At 39.2% G+C, this 25,690-nt stretch overlaps 1 protein-coding gene across 2 annotated transcripts; it reads left to right on the top strand.

Annotated features, from left to right (window-relative positions):
• Positions 1–996: 996 nt before the first annotated feature.
• Positions 997–24,627, top strand: gas2b (growth arrest-specific 2b). Of its 2 annotated transcripts, none has more exons than XM_036130779.1 (8): positions 997–1,165; positions 8,135–8,373; positions 9,005–9,114; positions 10,396–10,537; positions 12,302–12,365; positions 12,856–13,411; positions 13,493–13,600; positions 21,761–24,627. In XM_036130779.1, exons 2-8 carry the CDS (start codon positions 8,166–8,168, stop codon positions 21,998–22,000), a joined length of 1,428 nt encoding a protein of 475 aa, XP_035986672.1. In that variant the 5' UTR covers positions 997–1,165; positions 8,135–8,165; the 3' UTR covers positions 22,001–24,627. The 2 variants fall into 2 exon arrangements, with proteins under 2 accessions (XP_035986672.1, XP_021165262.2); XM_021309587.2 differs by having other exon boundaries at positions 998–1,161.
• Positions 24,628–25,690: the final 1,063 nt, after the last annotated feature.

Below are 25,690 nucleotides of genomic sequence, written 5' to 3'. Positions count from 1 at the left end.
CAGTGAAACAAAAACCAGCATGAATACAAATTGGCTTGGTGTGGCATAGACAAAACAGACTCGACAAAGCAAACAGTTTAATCCAGCAGTGATTAACTGAAAATTGGGAGTATAAATAGCAAAGAAAACCGGTGTCAAGCATGACTGTAATGACATGTGAACTGAATAAGCTTAATTTGTTGGGGTAATGGCAGAAGCTGACAAACTGAAACAAACATGAATGGAGCGGAATAGATATACAGGCACCTTAAATGAATACAAAAAAAATAGAAGGCAAAAAGTAAGACAATGCAGTAACTGGGAAAAATATCTAAGAAATCTAAAAGTTGGAGTGAGCCATTTGGCAAAACCCAAACAGCAAAACTAATAACTGAATATGGCAAGACCTAAAGAACATAAATAAATGACAAGAAAACATGACTCTAAATCAAAACCCATAAGTAAACACATCCATATCATGACAAAACTTTCATTGTATAATCATTTTATCCCCAAGGAAGAAAGGATAAAATAGATCACTAAAATTCTGAAAATAAGATAATGTTCATACCAATGATGAGTATGTGTAAACTTCTCACTCTGCACTGTAAGTTTATTTTGCTATTTAACCCTCACATCCAAAAACTTCAAGATGAAAGTCTTTGGATGAATCTCTGTGTATTTATTTATTTGTATGAGTTTGGGAGGAGTAGAAACTGTGGGAGGAGTAGAAAACCACAAATCAGAAAGGATCAGTTAAAAGAAATAGCCTTTCTTTTATGCTCTTGCATTGACAACGTATAATATCCCAAATTATTTTTTTCTTTATCGTTGGTTTGATTTCCATTTAAGCACCAGATAGTTATTTATTTTCTTTCTTCCTTTGTACGCACAAAAAAACACACCAAAAAAAAAAAAAACTTGAAAAGTAAACAACCTCCACCGGTGATAGTTTCAGTTTTGGTCCTTGCTCCTCTGATCTCACTCTGTAAGGTGACACCAGAAACCTGCAGGCGTGCGCATGAAGTCTTGTTTTAAATCTTCCCCTTGTTTCACTCCTGTGGCCAAGCTGAGGGAGATGAACATCTGGTTCTGTGCCATGTGTGCATGTGAGCCTGGGGACAACTCGCCGTAGAGGAAAGGGAGCACATCTTTGGAGAAGTCTTGCAGGGTTGGAGTTTGGCAAGTATATATAATTTTTACTTGGTGCAATTGATCGGGGTAGAGTGGAAAATAATGATGGAATAAATATTACTGCTGTAGCAACTGTATCTCAGTCAGGGCTTAATTTAGACTTTTATTAAATGCTCAATTGATTTTTCTAGATCTTAAGAATAAGATTTCCAGTATTAAAAAAGATTTATTTAAAAGTTTTAAAACGTATCACATGCTAAAATGTCTCGAGGTTTCGACTAGATGTTTCTATTCAGATTAGTGCACTTTGCTATGAGTTACTAAGACAACGCTTATGCTCATTTGAATGCTGGATTAGTAAATAGATTATGCTTTGACGCCATTAATCACATAACAGCATCATGAAGTGACAGCAGTATTTATATTATCTTGATGTACTGTTATCCTGAAATCAGTACATTTTTGATAAAACATCGAATCACGTTAGAAATCATAATTTTCAACACAGCAGCATGAAATAGACCTATTCATCCTCTGATGATTTGGAGTTTATATTGTTAATAAGAGGCTGATCGAAAACTCCTGGGGCATTGACAGAAGCTTAATACCTAATAGATATTCACTGCTGATCCATGACATGTCTTCTAACCTAAAAAATCTTAAGACATACAATACAGTCATAGTAGCTGAAGGAAATGATATAATTAGAAAGAAAGACACATTCAAAGTTATTCATCCCAGTTACTAATTTGAATGGTTTGAAGTAACTAAATGGTAAAAGCTAAGATCTGATTCTGATCAAAAGAAAAAAAAAAGTAAATTCAGCTTTCAAGTGTGAACATTTAATGCACCAGTGAGTGACACATTTTCTATCGTCTTTTCCCCCTAAGTAAACAGATGTATCTCTGCCATGTTAAGTGGCCAGATTCTGTTAACTAGCTGTGAAATTAGCTGTTTGCCAAATACAAGCTCTTGTTTTATTCCCAGGAGAAGCCAGTGCCAACGACGTGCTGAAGGCCACATACGCTCAAACCATCAATCACACTCACATTTGCCCTAAATACAAAACATTTGCAGCTTTTAAGACATCGACTTATCTCAGAATCCCCTCTTTGGATGCAACATTCTGAGCGGATGGCGCGTTGTTTTAAGCTGTTTCCACCTGAATCTTGTTAAAATGCCTAAAGCCCAATCAAAAGCTTTGAAGACTCCACTGAAGCGAATCTTCCTTGCAAGCGTTCAAGGCAGGCCAAAATAAATCAGACAGAATAGAAACACAGATACATGCATAGACCTGTGTGTGTGTGCAGACAGACTCTACACAAAGCTCTGCAGGAGTATAAAGGCTGCTAGTGTCTGAACCCAGGGGTGACCTCTGCCTCGTCTTCCCAGCAGAGCCATCCTGTAGCAGAGGCGTGAATCTTGCACCTGGATGTTTTCTTAGAGAGAGGTTCTCATGGTCTGCGGGTCAACCGTTAAGACCAACCTCAAACTTGGCATGCTTGGCCGTTCCATATAGACCTTGTAAACACACCCTATAGGCTTGTCCCATGTCTGGCGGGTGGACTTACACAAGACTCTTTTTCACCAAGGCCTGTGAGAAGCCTATAGCTACTATTTTACAATCATCAACACATGTGATATACTTTTTTTTCTCAGTTTCCTGATCATATGTGAGCAAATTACACCACTGCATTCTTGTGCATAACATTTACCGGGTATAGTCTCGGCTTTGTCAACTTTTAAAACAAAATATCAGTCTTTTTTTTCCCTTTCAAAGATAGACACAACATGAACTCATCTCAGCACACACCATGTGCCCGCAGTCTTTCTGACCATCTGAGCTGGGGCGATAAGGATGTTGCCAAGAGGCAGCTGGTAACTGTGGAAAAGCTGCAAAGATCCAAAACTTAGGTGGGAGAATAGGTTGACGTGACAGCTATTAATCTTATACTCTTCAAATCTGGGCTTTTTCGCAAGACTGGCAAAAAAAAAAAAAAAAAAGCCACGATTGAAGGAAAGCTATAAAGAGTCCTGTTTAAAGTTTACCACATGCCTGGTAGGCAACATGTGGAAGGAGATCCTCTGGTGAAATCTTTTTAGCCAGCCTGCTAGACACTGTGTGTTTTGAAAAGTAACACAGCACATCACTCTGAACACACAATCACTATGGTGGCATGAGAGGGTGCTGGCAGTACTAGGGTCCAGGGATACTTCTCTTCACCAGAGACGTGCCAGATTTTTGATACTTTTTCACAGATTAGATGCTCCTCTTTTTGCATTCATGCTTACATTTTCTGATGCAGTTTACCACAACTTTGAGTTCCCAAGGCATGCCAGAGCCTATTTGACTGTAGTGATCATAACAGAATAACATTTCCTCCAGGATTGCTAGCGTAGGGCTTAAATGTGCTGTAATGTCAATGTCAATGTCAAATGTATTTATATAGCACTTTTAAAAAATGGGTAAAACTGCACCAAAGTGCTGTACAAGAACAATAATAACACAAATTAATAAAAACAGAGTATCAAAGCACTACTTCAAATAAATGCCAAAAAATAAAACTGAGTTTTGAGAAGCGATTTAAAATGATCCAAGCTGTAGGCAGATCTAATTTGGAAAGGTAAATTGTATGTCCAACATTAGACTTCCTGCATGTTTCCCATCCTGTAAATGTTAAACTAACCTCACTGAACTGATCAAAGTTTCCCTGAGCCTGGCACTAAACAGGGAGACAAAGCCTGTCGCAAACATTCCTCTCTTTTGCACTTTTACACAACCACGACATAAAGCCATAAAGAGGCTGACTAAAATCTTTTAGAAGAGGGTTACCTTTTTGTTGGTCTGTCTTTGCTCACTGTGCATCTAGTCCCTACACGTGTTTCGATGAATCGGGATTGATTTGACTATCAAAACAAGAGAGAGATGTTTTACATGAACTGGATTATTCGGTTCATCTCCTGTTGTGGGCACCACTTAAACGCATCATGATTATTACTTCTCAAACCAAAACAGAAATGTCCTCCAGACTGTGTGTCAAAGAGAATGCATTTGTCACACTCCTTTTAGATGGCTTGTCCTGACATTTTGCATGGACTTTTATAGTCCCCTTGTACTAAATCCTTATGACTTATCCCTTTTATAAAGGCTCTGGGAAATCGGGATGATGAGAGTGATAAATATCATCTAAAGATGGAAATGTAAGCAGAGGTTCAAACAAGCTATTTGGAGGGCTGTAAACCTTTTATTGGAGAGTAGCTACCTGTGGGATACAGTCATTTACACGAGGTGGGTAGAGTGGCAAAAAATGCTAAACTCAATACAACACTGTACTCAGGTAACAATAGTCCTAATTCAATATTGTGAAACAGAAGTAAAAAATTGTTTTCCAAAAAAAAAAAAAAATCCTCAATAAGAGTTAACAAGAATTTGGAAAACAGCTACTTTATTTTATTTATTTTTGTATTTTTTCATGTTTAAAAAAAAGAAGGAATACAGCTACTTAATATAACATCTGAGTTAATTCCTGATAGTTACATGCACATACTAGTATTTTAGATAATGAAATAAGAACTGAGTAAAAATTAATAACATGATAAAGTAACAAATTCAGACTGAAAAATAAAATGTTTCCAAAGGAAACCTTTTCACATCACGAAGCCTTTGAACTTAATACTTATAGTAATTTGTACATGTTTGAACAGTGCAAAGAACTACCAGGTACAATGGATACTGTTTACTCTTCCCTCCAAATGGCTCAGGAGGCTCTTCAGATAGAAAATAACATTAGAACACGAGGCTTGGCAACTTGTTCTTGGCAAACAATAGACATTGTAAGTTTGTCTGGTAAATTTTTGTTCTTTCTTTTTTGAAGTAACTACAGGTGGATTAGAGTAGTCAGAAATGGTACTCACATAAGAATGGGGTTATTTCAAAATAATACCACTCAAGTACAAGCAGAAAGTAAGGCACAGTAAAACTTCTTCAAGAAGGAAATTTGTTTCAAAAGCTTATTCAATTACCCTCGTCACTACCTGCCTCGGCACATATACATAAGTACATACACACATATGTGCTGTTTCTGAAAAGATCCATGGTTTTTCTGAGGACTGACTGAATGTATGTGTGTTTAGGAAAGAGATCCTGTGGGATGTACTGTATTACGGTAAAATCTTTGTGCGTGTATTTTATATTTAAATGTTTTTGTTTTTAGCTGCAAGACGTTATTCCATCTGGGCTTTTTGCATCTGGCAGGCCTTGAAAGGGCTTTGTCTAATATTTAGATTTGACCAAGTTCAGAAAAAAAAAACACTACTACTATTTGCTGTCTCAATTCTCAGCTGTTAGTTTTGAACCGTGTTTTGTGGAAAGGACCCTATGAACGGAGCCGTTTGTTTGTTCTGTCTCACTCCAAATCAGACTGGAGATGTGCTGTTTGTGTTGTCACCTTGATTTAATATGATTAGCCGGAGTATTGCTAATAGTCAGAGCATGTCTCTGCAAGGGGTCAAGCTTTATGATGGAGTTTGTTCTGGGAACAGAATAAATGAGCCATGTAGCAGCACCAGGAGACTGGCTCAGGGCAACGGCTGTACGTCTTATTAAGCACAATCTGTCTACAGTCAGTCAGCTAAATCCCTTTGATTAATGGCTATCTGAAGTATTGTTTGGTTAAAAATACAAGGTCTGTGCACTGAAGACATTGGTGCAGCCAGAGTGTGGCAGATTTCATCTCATTGTTTTTGTTGGTGCAGTCTATCTGTCATGATGGATTGCACACTAAGGATCCTTGTGTTGACATCTTTTGATCATAGCAGCTAAAGCAATCCATGTGGTAATATATCAAATAAAAGCAAATATTTACTTTGACTCAACAATCTACTGATTACAATTTGGCTATCAAATATAACTCATGTGATATATTTTTTTAAACCTTTAAATCTATCATCTTGACTACTTGGCCATCTTGTGGATATTGTCTTTTTTACTACCACTTATTTGCATTATCTGCTGTTAAAACGCAAGACCGGAGGGGGGAATTTCCTATTTTTTTTTGCATTTTAATCTTGGTTTGACTGCTCTCATGTATTGCTTTGCAAAAGTATTCTCTGCTCCTCATACTGCTTGGATATTTACCAAGATCTGGCTGAAAACTGAAACTGAATGGTCCGGCAAGGTGCAGATATCTAGAACTCAGGTGAAAGACTTTGCTGACAGCTATTCGTCAAGTACTCAAATCTGAAGTCCATCTTTTTAAGAGACATGTAAAACCCCAGAGTTAGAATGGGATGGATTGCAACAAGCCCTGTTCATTTGTTAGTGTGGTTAGTATAACTACGATAAAAGGTGGTTCTGCAAAGTATTGAGTCACTCAGAGCTGAAATCAGATTCAATCCACATTCTTCCAACATTTATTTAAAAATAATTTTTTTTTTTGTAAACTATGGATAATTTTCCATCCTCTAGGAAGTTAATTATGCACTACTTCACATTGGTTTAACAAAATAATCCCGATAAAATACATTTAAATATGTAGTTTTAATGTAACAAAATGTGAAAAAGCACAAGGGTTATTATTTTTTTTGAAAGGCACTGTAAATGCAAGCTCACCTCGAACCTTTGAATATATAGATTAAATGTTAGCTGCATCTGTCTTCAACATGTGTTGCTGCTGTGTGACGCAGCGTCTGTTTTAAGGGTCAAGCTCTGACATTCGCACCAACCATTATTTTTGCTTGAAGGTTTTATGTAAGAAGATTGATGACTATTTCAATTTTAAACTAGCAAAAAGCAGCAACGCAGTTTTAAAAATGTCAGGTTTGCAATCGTATACAAGAAAATAAAATTTCTCAACACCTCTACATAGAGAAAAATAACTGATTTTAGGCTAAAATACACACATCTACACATATTTACTGGTGGGTAAGCTTTCTGGATTTAAAAACAACCCATCTGCCTACAGATATTGTGTACATACATTTCTATGCATTACACAGTGGTGTAGTTTCATGTGCTGCTGCCTGGCATCAAGTTTGCATGTTCTCTATGTGGGTGCATGGTTTCTCTCCAAGTACTCTGACTTCCTCCTGCAGGTAATTTGCTCTCCCAAAATTGCTCTAAGGCATGTGTGCATGGATATTTGCCTCTGTCTTGCTCTGTGATGGAAGGGTGACGTATCCAGGCTTCCCCCGCCTCTGGCCCTATGACCTGGGGTTAGGCAACAGCCTCTCTGTGACCCTGCATGGATAAGTGGGTACAGATGATGCCTGTCTGGATAATACACCTCAGACATCTATATGTAGTTTTAAAACTTTAATTTAAAATCAAGGACACTACACTGGTACCAGAAATGGACCATCTACATGTTCCGTAATCTATGTGTTTGAGCATGTGTGATGATTAGTTAACAATTCATGCATTTTATGAACCATGAAGACCAGGTGCCGCTAAAAAACTATTTTAGCTATAAAAAGCCAAAGTGTATGTGTACAAAAGTAAAAAAAAGACTTAAAAACACAAGTAAAAGATGAAACTGTTTAAGCAGTTTTCTCGCCAAAGTAGGTATGTATGACTGGAACATGGTCTTTACATTGGCATGCTCAACAGGACATGTCCAAATAATTATCACCTAATTTAGATGTATTTTTGAGATCTTCTTGTCTTTTAGATGCTTTCATCTTCATTTGATAGCATGAAGTGCAAGTCTTCCCCATAAAACAGTGTAGAAAATGTGTTTACCTGGACCTTGGCATGCACAACAAAGTGCAGTACCAGTCAAAAGAACATGTTGACAGCTATTCTGTGTGCTCTGGGATGACCCATGATCCACTAAGGCTCATTTTGTTTGTAACTGAAAGTATTCATTTTCTAATATTGAGCCAACAGGTTTAGTACCTTTTCTAATTGATTTATGAACTCCATTACTCATCACCTGTAGACAGTTATGACTTGTTCCATATTTTTATATTTCAAATTAGCAGAATTTCCAGTAAAATAAATGTCTAATATTTTCTCCACCAGCTAGAGCTGAAGCGCGGAGAGTGAAGCAGGAATGATGAGCGCCGCCAGCCTTGATGATCCTCTGAGTCGGAGCCAGCCAACCGGGTTGGGCGTGAGCTGCCCTCTCTCGCCCAAGTACAGAAACTTAGGGCCAGGCCTCGCCTGTCTTCAGGAGTACAACCAGTGGTTACCTTACCGCCATGATGCCAGCCTCCTGCCCATGAAAGAGGATCTGGCCCTCTGGCTCAATTCCATTATGGGTGAGATGCCTTTATACTAATGCGGTCTATCAAAGGGAAAAATACTCTTTTTCTTTTGCTGTACAAACACAGGTGTTTTTCAGTCTAGCAAATTGAATAGAATGACGTACATTTAAAGCACTGTAATGGTGCTTTATTAACTTCAGCTCCCTTTGAGCTTTTTAGTTTGCCGAAGATGAGAAAGACTCAAAAAGTTTCGTTTTGATTAGAGCATTTAGTACAACTGATGCAGGCAGTTTTCTTTAGCACAGAAACAAGTCAAGCTAATTATTTCTTTCCCAAATCCCTGAAATCCGTCTCCTTTCAGTTATTTTTCTTTCCACTCTTCTGAGCCGTGCAGGAAAATATAAAGCATCTGCACATGTCAGAGCGTGTTGAAAGATGCCTATGGAGTGATTCAGACTAGATAAATCTCTGGCATAAAAGGGTCATCCTTCAAATTCTCTGCAGGTTCACATGTTGACTTTGCGTTACCGCTCAAGGTGATGCTCCCTTTTCCGTCACTCAAAACAGCACTTCGTGAATGGAAGGGAAACGATATAGAAAGGCGGATGTTGTGCTTGTTGTTACGGTAAGTTTTATCAGGGTAGATTTGTGCAAGTGAGTTAGTGTGCCTGCGTGTGTTTCTTAGGGTTGGACCTCACAGCAGACAGTTTGATGGAAAAGTTGGATAATGGCGTTCTCCTCTGTCAGCTGGCACAAACGCTCCAAGAGAAGATGATTCTCGCCAGCAGTGACAAGGTGCTGCACACTCACAGACGCATCAAAGATTATTCACACTTCCCTCCCCGTTTACTAGTGTCCCAAACTTATGAAATCCAACGTATATCGGCCTAATTATAAAAGCACATTCACTTGAATAAATCGGGACAAATCAATCATAGAAACTAAGCTCTGTTGAAAGGGTAAGTTTGGAGTTTGGAGTCAATATTTCAAATGAGTGGCACAAGTGAACTCCAGAGTGGTGGAGCAGAGCAGCTGACAGCTCTGCTCCCCATGGTGTTGAGGTGGATGGAGGAAGATGACCTGTGGGGGTAGAAGGAAGTGGCCATTTGGAGAGGATCTGTCAAATAATGAGAGGCGAGATTGTGGCTGGCCTCAAATGTGCACAGGAGGATTTCAAATTCTCTGTACACCTTTTTTGGCTCCTTAGTTGCTGACCCATTTATTTCTTCAGTGTCAAACACACAAAAAAAATGGCTAAATTACTTGGGTTTATAGCTCCTATGTGTGTGGATATCGATGCGATGTCTGACCTAAAACAGATTAGACGTTTTAACAACTTTTGCACATTCTGGCCTGGACCTGTTATCTAAAGATAACTGTGTTGTTTCACCCATATTTGCTCGTAAAAGTGTATTTTTGCAATGAGCTACAGAGCTGTATGTAACAACTTTGCCTTTCACACAAAACACTGTGGGTTTTTACATTTTCACACCCATGATACATAGGAGGATAAACCTGTTTTCAAAAGTGAAAAGCAATTTGAGAGATACACATAGTGTTAACAATTTAACGCAACATTACAACATGATGTGATCTATCAATACATTTTTAAATATAATTTGGATGAAGAGTCCCATATAGGCTGACAATGAGACACAGATAAAGATGTTGGTTTTCTTTCATTTAGCTCTCAAAACACATTTAACCACTTGACTGAAACTTTGTCAAACTTGCAACAAATGATAAAACAGGTTTGGTCCCAGGCTGTCAGAGGAAAAAAATTAATGATCACCATCTAGTCATCTTTTCTCTTACAAGTCTCACTTTGCTGCCGTTGTGTTTTGACAAGCTGTTTATCCTAAATTTATTTCCTTGTGTTCAGAACAATCAACGCTTTGGAGAATGTCCCAGCAGCTACTTATATCAACACAGCTGCATGTTTTTTTAAAAGGATGGGTGTGAAATGTTTCGCTTTATTTAGGTTGAAAGAGCGCCAGAACTCTAATTAAGAGTTTCTTTAGGAAGAAGTGAGCCTGTTCAGACTGCAGTCACTTCATACCTCTAAAACCATTACAGCCCTTTGTCAGAAGAGTGATCCACTGGCGAGCCGATGCAACTTCTGGATCCTTTTTCGCCCGAGACAACACTGCCAACTTCCTCTACTGGTGTCGAAAGATTGGAGTTGATGAGGCGTACCTTTTTGAGTCTGATGATTTAGGTGAGTTAAACCTGGATTATCCCCAACCCCCCAAACAGTTACGACATGTTTCTCCCTCCGCTAACAAGCTATTATGTGGCAGTAATTGTGCATTTAATTCAAAACGAAGGCTTTTTAACTCACAACTGTTTAACACAAGTCAACAAGCTTAGTTAAAATTGTTCTGTGGAGAACCAATGCTGTTGCTTTTTCTGTTTAGCCTTTCCTTTATTTTTCATTGTAGATTTCCATGTATCTGTTATGTTGTTCGAAACTCATTTTCTACCAATGAGTTCAATCTATTTTACCCTTTTTTGCTATTTTACTTTGTTGCTGATATGATTGTTTGCTTGAGCTTTAAATTAACTTTTAAAGTTAACTGGGACTGTATTTAATTTTGATTGATTTAATTCAGTTTGTTTTTTTGGAAGTTGTATCCTTTTAAATATATACTTTTTGTTTTTCTCAACAACAAAAAAAAAACAAGAAACGTGGCCTTGCAGACATTTAAAAAATTACAAACATGTACTCTGTGTAGTATTTTGAGTTTCTGTGTATTCCTAAGTTTGGATTAATGTTAGGCATTTACTATGTTGCGTTTGTGAATGTTTTCTGTGTTGCCTGATTAAATCAGTAATACTGAGTGAAAGCATGTTTTGATTTAATCCAGTATCTCGCCTTCTTGAGCTCAAAAATACCATCAGTGATAATGAATCTGGTGAGCCTGAAAGTAAATGGAAGTCGTACCAATTTCTGTAAAGTACTCGTGTTAAACATCTGACAACAATCTCCTGTGTTTTCGGACAAAGAGGTAGGTCTGCAAGAAAGAAACATTTTCTTGCTCCCTACCTCTATTAGGTCAATGTTTTATAACCTGATGAAATCAACGTGAACTTTTCGCAACAATTTTGGTGTATTTGTCATAAACAACAAATGGCTCAATGCTGGAACTGAATCAAAAGGTGTTTGCATACTTTTGCAGCCAGGTTACTGTGGCTTTTTTGCTTTAACATTTAGTAAATCTGTTTCAACTTTAATTATACTGGATAAATGTCACGTTTAAGGCGTAACGAAAACATTACATTGTTTATCATTAGTCTCAATCTTATACGTCTCAAAAACCTGACAATTTTAAATGGTGTATGTTGAAATATTGTTTAAAATCAACTTCATGCATAACAGATCTCAGACCAGACAGACTCGTCAACCAATATACTAACAGTATTTTTAGGGTTGCCTTTCTCTGCACACCTCTAGCTTGGGCATGTCCAAGCAGAGCCAGAGATGCGTGACAATGATAACATGCTGGTAAAGCCTCCCAAACAATATGTGACAGGAAGCACACCAGGCTTAAAAAGAAGCTCCCTCTCTCAGTAGAATCATCATCCTCTTTTCTAATGTATGGCGGATGGTCAAAAGCCCTTCAGTTTGACATATATTGCTTTTATTTATTTTTAACCATCCTAACAGTTTAAAACGAAGTGACCTTATTAAGCCATGTTTTACTGATGAGAAGACATTGGGGTTTGCAGAGGTTTTCATTGTCAGTGAATCTCTAATGCCCCTATGCCCTCACCCAAAGGAACCCACAGGAATTCCTGCTCACCTGAAAAGATAGGAAGGCACTTTAAGAAAGGATGTTCCCTGTATCTGCCCCTCCTGTTTCAGCTGAAGCTTGTTTCCTTTAGTCAAAAACAGACTTTTGTTCCCAGAAACATCTTTCCTTTCAAATAAGTCACATTTCCATCATTTTTTTTATTGTTTGCCCTGCATCTTCTGATGAAGTCCTTCACAAGCAACCTCGGGAGGTGTGCCTGTGCCTGATGGAGCTGGGACGGATTGCAGCCAGGTAAACTAAATTTGGCCATCCCCACTCTGGAATGAAGATAATTTAAAAAATGACGTCAACTGTGTTAGTAAAAGAAAACAATGTTCTAAGATTGTTGTTCTTCATGTGCTCTTGTTCATAAAGTTGGGGCACAGAAAGAACAAAGTAATGATTGGATTATTTAACATATTACTTGGTATAAAAATAACATCTCAGAATGTGTGAATCTTTGAGAATCATCAAGAATTTGAATACAAATGTGAGGCTAAAGGCTAGTGCAAAATTGAATGAACACTGAATTTGTAATCAGTTTTCTCATTACTTTTAGCTCACAAGGGAAATATGGCAGGATTCTTACATTTCACTCCAATCTGTGACTCGTTCGCTTTAGTTTTGCCCAAGCAGAATTTGATTTTAGACATGAACCTGACAGGGGATCTGTGAACTGGGGGGGATCAGTTCATATTGATTCATCAGTACCGATTCATCAATTGTTACGTCTCACTTTAAGGTACGCAGTGGAGCCACCAGGTCTGGTGAAGCTGGAAAAAGAGATAGAAAGAGAGGAGGCTGGGTGCTTATCTCCATCATCTCCTGTCTACTTTATTTATCCAACATCTTTGTACTCACCACCAGCATCCTCCCCACCCCCAGCCCCCTCCCTTCCTCCTTCACCGCCGGCCCCCCTCGCTTCGAACACAACCTGCGTGCCCGGACCCCTTGCTGCCTCCCTTGTCTCTGATCTTCCATCAGCTACCACAAGCCCGCTGCCTACATGCTCGCCCCCTCCCCAGCCCCCCCTCTCAGCCTCTAACCTTTGTACAAGCACAGCCTCAACACAACCCTCTTTGTTCTCTTCATCCTGCGCCACTGAAACATCTGCTTCAGCTCTGCTGTCAGACCAAACTCAGGGACCCTCTGCTGAAGTCTGCCCTGCCACAGAAAACAAACTTACTCCTGCAGCCTGCAAAGCTGCCATCCCCTCCCACCCAGCAACACAGACCCCTCGTTCTTCCAACAAGTCCAGAAACCGGAGGAGCGTGACCACAAGCATTTTGGATGATACGGTACGCATTTTACTTCCAGTGGAATAAACTTTGTTTTGTTTTGCTCCTTGGCCCTGAAATTGTATTCTCTATCTCTTTCAGGTGCAAAACATTATTGAAAATCCCCCCTGCAGCTGTCCCACCAGGTTTCCTGTTGAGAAGCAGCCGAAAGGATGCTATCGTGTAGGGGAAAAGGTTCTGTATTTACGGGTAAGATTCCTGCTGACTTAGTCTGAAAAATATATTTTCTTATTATACAAATAAACCGTAGATGGCATATGAATCACCCTTTACTGCCTTTAATGCCCACCTCTCATATAAAACGTTACCAAAATGATCCTGCTATGACTAAATAACCAAATTGCTGAAAAAAAGTTGAAACAAACAAACCAAAGTTCATTCTGACGTGTTAGAATGTGTTGTACCACAACTTGTGCACCCTATGGTCAAGCCACTGATCTCAGAACCAGGTCCTGCTCTAGTTTAGCTTAACTCAATCCAGTTCATTCCAGTTAAAGTCCATTCAGAAATAAGCAACTCAATAAATTGGAATCTGTTCAAAGGGCTCATTTAATTCAGTAAATCAGTTTAAAAAAGGAGACACCTACTATAGCGATTCATTACATGCACATACACACTCACATACACACACATTCACACACATACGTGTCTTATATCCTTACTGAGGACCTAGCATTGATATTCATTCATTTTCAACCCTTTCTATGGCCTAGCCCTAGACCCTAACCATAACAGTACATACCTAACCATAATGTGAACCTAATTCACACCATAGTCCTAAACCTTACTCCCAATCCAAATCCGGATGATTTTCTCCGCTGTCCTTACCATTCTCTACACATTTCTGTTCTGAGGAATTGTAGGCCCCAGACCAGACAGGTCTGCAGCTGGTCATTACGCTCTCTACTCTCATTCTGTAGAAAGTGGTGAGGATGGGAGGCGGGAGGTTTGCTCTCTTCCCCAGACCAGATGTGTGGAGGTAGCAGGTCTGTGATCTGCACCCCTAGGAATTTGATGCTGCTGACTCGCTGCATTGCAGCATTGTTGATGAGGAGGACAGTGTGACTTGGCTGATTTCAATGATGACGATGATCTCTTTTGTTTTGTTGGCACTCGGGATCAGATTGTTTTTGTCACACAGTCCACCAGGTATTTTACCTCCTCCCTGTGTGCCAGGTCACTGTTGTTCATAATGAGGCCCACCACAGTTGTAGATGATGTGGTCCTTCACCAGCCTCTGAAACCATTTCACCATGTTTGCAGTGAGTGCTATGGGTCAGTAATCATTCAGTGATGAACTTGTGTTGTTGTTGTTTTTTTACCCCTGGTGCAATGGTTGCAGTTTTGAAACAGCATGGTGTGTTGCGTTTCACTTGCAGTCTCCCTAAACATGTCCAAGTCTGTGCATTCAAAACAGTCCTGTAATGCTGGCGGATCCTGCGGGCCAGACCCTCACCTGCTTCACGGTGGGTTTTCCCCTGATAAGCAGGCCTTCTGTGCAGGAATTAGGATAACAGAGAAACGATCTAATGAGCCAAGGTGGGAGCGAGGGGCAACTTTGAACGCTGCCTTAATGTTTGTGTAGGCTTTGTCTACTGTTTCTGAGTCCCTGGATGCAAAATTGCCATGCTGATGGAAATGAGGGAGACCTGTCTTCATATTGGCCTGATTAAAGTCCCCAGCAACAATTAAAACACCCCCTGGATCTGTGGTTTGTAAGTCACCGATGGCGCGGTAGAGCACCCTCGGAGCCTCCTTGGTGTTCGCACTGGGGGGGATGTAAACAGCAGTGCTGATGATGGTGGTAAATTCCCATGGGAGATAGAAAGGTCTACATGTGATTGTCAAAAACTCAAGGTCCGGAGAGCAATGGCTTGAGACCACCTTGGCATTGTTACATCAGCTGTTGTTAACATAGATGTAAACACCCCCGCTCTGGGTTTTAGTACTGAGAGCGCGGCTACTGCTCGACCAGAAGCCATTGTTACACTGCATGTTTTGGTGCTGAACTAAACAGTATAGATGCCTTACATGATGTTAAATGTGCAATCAGGAGCCATTGATGCCGCATCCAATCAGGGGCGCCTAAGAGCCAAAGAGGCTTTATGTTGAAGTTCTAGTTCATTATGATCCACCTGTATATAAACAGGCTAGAAGAGATGATTAACGTGATTTGCAACCGTTGAGCTGATTAATATTACAAAGCAGGTGGTGCAAGTGAGCGCCAGGAGTCGGGAAAAATAACCAGTAGACAAAGCAAAACTCCAAAACTTGGTTCTAACAAAAGCCTGAAACTTAACCTCAAAACATTACAGACGATGACAGAAAGGGCAGCAGGAAGACACAAACGCTGATTGTCAGTAACTAATGCCTGCAGGAGAAAGTCACAGTTGCCATTAGAAAGTATGTGATATAAATATAAATTGAGAAAAATAAGAATACTATACATATATATATATATATATATATATATATATATATATATATATATATATATATATATATATATATATATATATATAAAGTAAGGTATGCGGTCTCCTCGGATTGTTAATCAACAGTTTAGTTAGCAACAAGTGTACTGTCAGAGAGGCTGAAAATCGGTCACCGTGTGCTTTTCAGTCTTCTACAGACACGCTCCACCCGCATGCGTCTGTATGGATGCTCAAGGAATGGGAGGCAGGGTTGCTTAGTAACCAGCAGACGGGATAGGATTCAGCTGACAATGATTGTATTCAGGACGAAGACCTTCAGCGAAGAGTACAAAACCTGGAAGAAAAACAAACCTGGCTCTCTGAGGATAAGTGTGCAGAGTCGTGACCCTGCTGCATGGTTTAAATGACAGCCCACTAGGGAGTCTAAACCTTCTATGTGAAGGGAGTTTTAATATAAGGAAGCTTTTATTTCACTATCTTAATGCATCCATTCATCTACACAAATAAATAGCATTAATGCCCTATGCATGACTGCAGAACATACTACCTGAATGCCGTTAGCCCTTTTACATATAGCAATAGAGGAATATGTCCTCCAAGTCAACACACACATGTGGCCTTTAACACTAAATTCAGTCTACATAGGTAACTATTCTGGTCAGTGACTAAAATCATGAATCTATGAATCTATGTTTTCTAAGTAATTGGTGCCAGATTTCACATGTTTTTTTTTTGGGGGGGGGGGGGGGTTTGCTGTTTTTCCTGTAAAAGATGAACATTTAAGTCAAAGAATGCAGTTTCTCTTCACCAGACTTCTCAGCTACACAGCAGCACATGCATGAACACCAGTAAAAGACACCCGAGGCTCAAAAAACAGATACGATAACCAAAGCCTGTCAAAACATTTGAATATAGACAGTAAAACTACATTATTTATTTGTTTATTGCAACATTTCAGTCTTTCTGCGGTGTACCTGTTTTGTTTTGCCTGTTGCACTCATTCTTTCTGTGCAGCCTTGCCTTACAGCGTCTCAACTGCGGTGTCCAGCTGTCAGTCTCTGGCCATAATTACCAGTTTAAACAACAACTTTGACTTCTCCTTTTCCCTTTTCACATGACTGCTGTCAGGCAACCACATCTGGGCTGTTCAAACAGAGCGACATGCCCCATCGACCCTCATGTCATTTGTTACCTTGAAGCACACCAATGTCTGTGCGTGTGCAGGGAAACATGCCATACACCTCAATTAGCATACATCATGATAACCTCTGCTCTGCTTCTGGGAGAGCGCTCGGTGTGTACAGACCTTTTTAAAGAGCAGATACTATTGATTACCGAGGCAAAGTCATTAGCAAGGGGCTTTAATCAGACAGCTTGTTAATGAGCGGCAGAGCATGACCGCCCCTCCACACATGTAAACTTCACACCCAACCCCTCCTGTTCTCTACCCCTCCTCCGTCTATTCCCTTTGGAGACTATTCAATCATGCTGGCTGTGGAGTGCTCTGCCATTCTTTGGTGTTAAAAAAGAGGAAGGCTTTCCTTTCTTTCTGAAACCAATTAGGTTTTCCTTCAGCTTCATAGCATGGATCCAGACTGACGGTGTAAATGGGAGGGAAATGCACTTAAACACCCACGGATCATCACGGAAACTCGTTTCTGTTTTTCATCTTTTGAAGACGATGTATCTGGAAAAATCATAAATGGAGGAAATTCTTTCTTCTTACTGGAGACCAGCATTTTATTGGTGGACCTCTTTATTTTTTTCCCCCCTCTCAAGTATTCTTGAGGAAAACATTAAAACTAGATTAGCTCTTTTCTTTGTCCTCAAGCACATGTTGACTTCTGAACCTAACGCTGATGGAGAACATTAGAAATAATTAACCATAAGGAAATCCAAGAGAACATTAAATGATATTGTTGATTTGCAAAATTAAATAGACCGAATAAGACACGTTTGTTCTAACAAAAAAAACTAAAATCTAAATAAGATACCAATCTAGGTAAAATAGGGCCATATTTGGTATTAAAAAAAATGAAAGTCTGGAGGAAGACAACACTTAACAGACTGAGGTGTCGTCAGGTAAAACACTGCTGTGCCCGGTGAGAGACCTGCTTCACAAGTGTGATGTCACTACTAGTTTAGTTGCGGTCTAAGTGAGACAAACAGCCACAAAATGATGTCAGTGCTACTATGTCAACAGCCCCTGAATAGCTTTGTATGGCAGAATTAGTTGGAAAATATAATTCATTTGAACATTTCTCTTTTTTACATATAAACATGAATACATCATGAATGCATCACCAAATAACATCTGAGATCTTTTTGCCAGTGCGCATCCTGTACAGATTGATATTGCATTGACATGTTCCCATGTTAAAATGGAAATACGTGTTATTTCCTGGTGTTAGAGATTATGAGATTACAGAATTATAATATGTAAATGTGTCCTCCAGGACCAATATTATTTCCATTTCACCTCCTCAACAGCATAAAACAGACCTTTTTTTTCACTGAAATTAATCTCTCAATAGAAACCAAAAAGAGGAAACTGCTCTTAGCTATACAGAACCAGATGTATGCATGCACCTACCTCCCCTACCCCGGTGATTTTACTTTCCATTTGAGCTCCATATAATTTTTGAGTCTGGTAAAGAAAGTATGGCTACTGAAACCTCCTCAAAAAAATTTATGTCTACACCAAATGCACATAAAGACTCATTCTTATACTCATTTAAGAATAAATAAGTGCTAAGAGTGGCTTTCATCACTGGTAAACATCTCCAACGAGCTATTATGTTTCATTTCATGTGTTTGAATTTACCCATGGAGCGTATGAGCTCCAAGGGCTAAGTGTGCTTACAGTTCTCTGTATTGTTACCACAAGCTTGTGTTTACCATCTTCCCATCTAGGATTCATGTGTTGGAATGTAAACACTGCTAGGGGTCTCAAGATACGGTTAGCTTTAGCTCATTGCACAGTTTTACAGTTTTCTATACATTCATACAAAAAAAAAATAAAACATCCACTAGAGTAAGGCTGAATAATCCAATATTTTATGGGGCCCTAAGAAGAGTTCGATTTGCAGGGGCTTTCCAACTACCAACTCTCACCACAGCTTAGATAATATGGCCTTAATTTAATGTTTGAAAATATGTGTAATATACATATAAAATAAACTTTACAACAGCTTTTGAATCAGCATACAAAATATTATATAACAATTGACTGTGAAGCCAAAATTTGTGTTGCTTGACTCATGTGTTACTTTTTGGAGTAAATATGTTTGTAACACTTAGGATCAGTGTGTATTTGTCTATTTATGTACTTGTTTTATAGTACGTTTTTTTGTTTCCATAGATAGAAACTTAATCTCAGCTGAGTTAAGGATATACATAATTTAACAAAATATTTGAACTCTTGGGTCCTTACTGACATATTATTAATAATTATTAAGTTTAAAATGAACAGGTACCTGGTATGCTGCCTCTTTGCCAGTTCCTCTTTGTAAATGAGAAATTGTTCTCAGCTTTCACATCTGGTTGAACAAAAGTTAAATAAACTTCTGAAAAGAAATCTGACCTTTTTCACCAATTTGGTGCGCTTGGCAATCCCTGCTAGGTTGTGACCCAAGCAGCAACTTAGTTTCTTTATGTCTGGGCTGAATCTGTAATGCCTGGAACAATTGTATTATCAACACCCTGTCAAGGTTGACTTGTCATAAATCACTTGGTCTGCACTGTTATAGCCTGTTGACGATCGATCACTTCTAAAACTGATAAAATCTATATTTTTATTTCAGTCCAAACCAAAACGTTTTGGTCAGGTATAAGAACGTTTCAATTTTACCATAAACTACCTCCTTTGCAATGGAAATCCTTCATATACCTGTTATTAGGAAATTAGCTGGGAGTGAGTACATGTAGATGTTGGTAAGAGAGAATTTTATACAAACTTACTGATAACCGCTACGATTTCACCAGTTAAATACCCCTGTCATTGGTAAATATTATTTCAACGTCTTTGGATTTAACTAATCTAGTATACTACAGAAATTGATAATCAGCACTGGAATAGTAGGATGTCTCCTGACACTCAGAAACAAATAAAGCTGAAACAAACAAAAAAAAAGTCAAAATGACAGTTTATTAATGTAAATATTAATGGTAAGAACCACAATCCCACTGCTGTGCCCGCACAGAAACCGTCAAACAACAGCATGTGTTGCTGGAAATACCAGACAAACTATTTTAGATGAATTTCAGAAACAGGAAGACACCTTAACTCTGTATAAATACCCACCTCTTTCTGCATATTTGTTTTCTGCATTTATCTCCCCCCATGCCTATAGCCTACTAATGCACCAACCAATGTAAAAAACAGATGTTTGAACCACAGGAAAGTTGTAAGTCACGCTCATCCTGTCTCATGCGAACAGAGACATCTTGTAAAAACAGAAACGGGAGAGTCACACCTCTTTCATTCTTTTTGCCGTTATTCTTTAGCGTAAAATGTGTGTGCTGGGTGTACTTTCAAACGTTAGCCTTAGTGGTGGATGTGGCTAAAGCCTGCCTCCTATTGGCAAGTGTCTGTCCTCATCCCGAGCACACTCATGTATATTTCAGCAGGAGAGGAAAGAAAGAATCAATGGAGCAGCCAGGGAGGAGGACACATGGGAATCCAGACAGTGGCGTATTGGCTGCAGACGTAGCACACTTTGTTTGGAAAACTGAAGGTGGGGGTGGGCTCAAGAAACAAGAGACACATATAGATGGGTCAGTCCACAAAGGGAGCTTCTATGTATTATTCTGCCACAGAATTTCGCCTGATGATTGCTTTGGTAAAATAGGGAATTAAATCTGACGCCCCTTCAGAGGGGTTTAAAACGTACTAAACATGGGAGAGTCAGATGCCAAGTTAAACACCTCCAGCTTTATTAGCCGACAAAATGCAGAAATAAAAACAGAAATAAATTATGACTGAAAGAAGGTCAGATTGACATCCCTTCATTATGCGGTGGCTGGTGGGAGGTTTATCCAACATGTCAGACTTGACCCCTGTCAACCTTAACATTTTAATCCGCACGATGACAGCTGAGCCAAAACGCGTCTGGAGTTTCCTTTGAAGCTACTCGAGTGGTCGGCCTCTTTGCGCATGTCTTTGCTCGTAACGTTGATTATTTTCTCTCCCTCCTATCTGCCAGTGCGCCATGTTAAACACACGTCTGCACATTAGAGGAGCATATCTGCTTGTATTATCACAATCTTAATGGTTCACTAATGAAGGGTTTATTGGCGATAGGGGCGGGCAGGAAGGCGGGGGGGGGGGTGACAGTGGCAGGAAATAGATGGCTTTGCTGGGTCTCCTGAGAGATAAGGGTCTGTGCTGAACCTATTACAATTTGTTCTTCATTTCCAAGGCTTCACATTGATAATCAAATGTCTGAATGATGTCTGGCTTCAGATTCAGCTAGCCTCCCTGAATTTATAATCAACATGTGCACTGGTCATGCAGCGGTCCCTATATTTTGCTATGTCTTTTGTATGCTTTGTGTTGGAGGTTTATACATGTTTGTGTGTATGTGTGTGTGAGTGTGTGTGTGTATGTCTGTGTGTGAGCATGCATGCTTATATCTGGATTAGAGCTGCATGTGTGCTCAGCTGGTGCCATGAGTTGCAATTTCATTTGGTTTGATGAGATTTGGACAAAGCTACCCAGGAGATTACTTGGTCCTCATAGCCAGAGCTGCACGTGCACAAGAAGCTTGTGATTATTAGCGTGTTTTTGTGTGTGTGTGTGTGTGTGTGTGTGTGTGTGTGGGGGGGGGGGGGGGGGGGGGGTCCTTCTCTGCTCATTATATAAGGATTCCCAAACATGCACTGACCTTTCTGACCTCTCATCTCACCTTTGCAGATGCTGAACGAGCGTCATGTCATGGTTCGTGTTGGCGGTGGGTGGGACACATTCATAAGTTACCTGCAGAAACACGACCCCTGCAGAGGAGGAGGAGGAGGAGGAGGAAGAGGAGGAGGAAGGGGAACACCAGGCAGGTCTGAGGTCAGGGTCTGTCGGGATAAAGTGAAGCCAGCCGGCCTGAAGATCTCAACAGAAAATTACATGGTGGTTGGTGTTCACCATCGGGTAAAGAAGTAGATTCTCCTACTCTTCCTGGCCTCAGGAATGGTTGTTTTAATTAAGCAGTTTGAAACCATTTTGTTTGAAATAGAATCAAACTTTTTTTTACAGTTCACCGACAGAGATGATAGAGACGGTCCTTTCAGGGTATCTGTGAAGTTTAAATTTGCCTAGTCGTGTATTTTGACCATAAAAAGAAAACACACAAAAAACATTTTTATCTTCAAATATAACAATATACGTTAAGCGTTCGTCCTGATACTATTTACTTAGTTCGTTTTGAGACAGAAAAGAACTTTGCACCAGAGAGGATCAGCACAAATAAATGATGTTGTGCCATCTGCCAGGTGTGCCGCAGAACTATCAGAAAGCAAGATGGAGACAAACGGACGCAGCTAGTGTAAGAGCCGGTTGAGTGTCTTGTAATGCCTCACATTAAAGTGACAGCTCGTTGTGGTCAAAGACCCACCCGATCTACTGGGGTTACTCAACCTCCTTCTTTTCGCACCTCCACTGGGCGTTGCTCACTCGCTCGGCTCCATTGCTTTTCCTCGATGTCATGCTTCCGGTCGTGTGGTCTTGTTATGGTAAATATACACAAAAGCGCTTTGTTTACTGACAAATAGAACCAAAAATAAAGCGTAAAACACAGACATAAAATACAATAAGCAATCAATTAATCTGAAAACCTTTACATGCAACCATAGTGAGCTACTGGTGTAGAAATTTGTAAACTCCTAGTATATAACTAGACCCCTTTGACAAGTGTTTGTTTGCACCAATTGGCTGGCTTAAAAATCAGAATCAGGAAACAACATTTATAGCCTCTCAAACATTTTAAGAGTCCATATAAATATGATACTCTGAAAGATTTCTGCTATTTTTATTGACTTCTACATTGTTTAATAAAGCAGAAAACCGAACTCCTTGAGAAATCAGGGATAAGTACTGAGAAAGCTGCTGTTTGCAGCACTAGTTTTCTCTGTTGGAGTGACCCATGTTTTACTCCTCTGAACGAGGCCTTTATCATGACTTAAGATCTGGTCACGTTAACTCACCTATCCCACAGAGGATGTTCCTCGTCTTGAAAATATGCTACGTGTTATGATCAAACTGTTTAGACACTTGCCATATGTCACAGGTCTCTTTAAAGTGAACAATGCCATTGTTTCAGTTTAGAAGTCAGTAAGCTTTTAAATTAACCATGAATAATTTTAGGTTATGAATTTACATGATGATTAATGTTTTCAGCTCTGAATGCAAACACGTCTTTTTCTTTTTACTATATAATGAATACTGTGAAATCTTGGGAAAGTAAGCATGTCGTACCAGCAATAGGTGGTCTAATCTCGTTGCCCCATGCCTTCGTCTCTCTGTTGTTTACAGAATGGGGTTTAAAATAAAAGATGAATCCATTTTTTTTTTTTGGTGGCTGTATTATATGACGAGGCACACATTCCTTAAATTTGTATCAGAGTAAAAGTGTTAGAGTGATCGTGATGTCTGTGACAGAGCAGATCCACAGCACCAAGACGATCAAAGTCAAAACCAATTACCTTGTGCATGAATCTGTTGCAAAAAAATAATGTAGGTTTTCTGTTCTTTTTCTTTTTTTGGTTTACTGTATGTTTCAGTTTATAACCCAAACTGTCTGGGTTCAGAACCTGTCAGACCACAGAAGCTTTCTTACATCGGCTTTACTTCTTTGCTCTTACAAACTTTCTTCTTCACTATTGATGTGGGTGAAATTACTCCAAAATATACAAAAAACAAACAGATAGATTGATTTTTAGACACCTGCCATTTTCAAAGTTTATTTCTTTAAAAGTAGTAGGGTTTTGTTTCTATTTTTTGTTTGATTATATCATCAGGTTTAGATCAATATATTAGTGTGATAACTTATAAGTTAACTTTTGATCATATTAGTAACCGGCTCCAACACTTATCAGCTTCAGTTTAAGAGTTCATATTGTGATTCTTAAACTAGAAATATTTTGATAAATGTACAAAATTTCATCATATCTCCTCTAACCCCCTGTTACCATCCTGCTGGTGTAAGCAATATTAAGCTTGAGGTTTTCTTCTGTTTTGCCCTTAAAGTTTTACTTCATAGTGAAAAACACGCATGGATACGGAACAACTGTCAGAGACTGAAAGTTAAAGCTGTCCTTGGGGGTAAGAAAGCCAGTAAAGCTGCACTTTTTACATATATTTCTGCACTGATGAAATCAAAATGAATCCAGGTGGCCTGCATATAATTTTGGGTTATTAAGGCGGTTAGATTAATCACTACTAATCAGGGAGGATTCTCATGGCTCCCTAATTAGGCAAATCGTATTCCCCTCTGACAGATTTTTGATTACTTTGATTAGGGATAATAAAATATTGAATGACATGGATAAGATTTTTCATACGTAAATATTTTTCAGCATTGCCTTTAATATCACTGCATCGTAGAAAACTATTTTTTGCATAATCACCATTTTTTATATAAGTGTTGTGTTTCATTGAATGAAACAATGACATTGTTTTGATTTGTTTTTGTCACGGCGCCTTAACCAAAATGTCCTCTGTATATCCTCTGTGCAGTGGTTTGTGTTTTGGATGAGTGATAAAGGATAATAAAAATAAATGTTTTTACTGGATGTTAATTGTTTCTGGAATTTGTTTGAAATGATTGCTACTTTTCAAATCATCGCCCCCACTAATGTTGATAAGAATGGTATCCTTACCGTATGCATCCTAAGAAACTATTTGTAGATAATTGTAAGAATTAATGATGAAAGCAAAGTACTGTGAAAGCCTGCCGCAAAGGCTCCGCCTCTCATCAACCTAATTCAAATGTAAAAGCTCCCTCTAGATGGCACCATGTCCTCGTTGACAAGAGGCCATGCCTCCCTAGCAGCACTGCTGCTAAAATCGTATCTCACCTCTCCTGGATGTCACTCCAAAGAAGAACTGCTTCTAGTTTTAGCCCCAAGGATTCATTGATATAAACATCCTCTGCTTTCTTTCTATTTCTTAGCAGCATAGGAGTAGTCCTGTATTCACGTTTTAAAGTGAAAAAGAAATAAAAAGCTGATGAACGGGGAGAATTTGCTGATGACTATTCATAAAAGGGCATAACTGCAGATGACAGGCACAGATGAGAAGAAACACCATTCACCACATTTTAATAAATACATATTTTTATTACGTTAAAATAAATCAATTAAAAATGAACACAGATTGTTGATATTTTTTTGTATCATATATTGAAAGAAACTAATGAGATCATGCAAGACTGTAATGTCTTTTTTAATCCCACACAACATCTGAAGTGGATGCACCCAGTATAAATGAGCTGTAGAAAATAATAGCTGTGCTACTGAAACACGTGCCACTCTGAGGGGAGGCATTTTCTCTCGCTGCACGCGGTTCCTCATGAAACACGCAGGTGGGAACTACTTGAGCAGAATTTTACAACCTTTCCGAACACAATGGGATGGAGTTACTTGTTCTCAAGTGTTTGTTTTCTTTTTCTAACATCTTGCGGGTCTTGCTACGGCGTGCTGCGGCTCTTTTGTATCGAGTCAGTGACGGCTGCAGACACTGCTACGTGTTCCTGAAGTTGGCCTTTTTCGAGATGTGGAGGAGTAACTCTGTGCTTTAAAACGTTTGCAAAACTCTCGGATTGCATGATGGCCCATCAAGGCCAGAGAAGTCAAA

This window comes from Fundulus heteroclitus, unplaced genomic scaffold (genome assembly GCF_011125445.2).
Source record: "Fundulus heteroclitus isolate FHET01 unplaced genomic scaffold, MU-UCD_Fhet_4.1 scaffold_38, whole genome shotgun sequence".
Taxonomy (NCBI): Eukaryota; Metazoa; Chordata; class Actinopteri; order Cyprinodontiformes; family Fundulidae; genus Fundulus; species Fundulus heteroclitus.
This window is presented reverse-complemented; position numbering and strand designations above follow the sequence as displayed.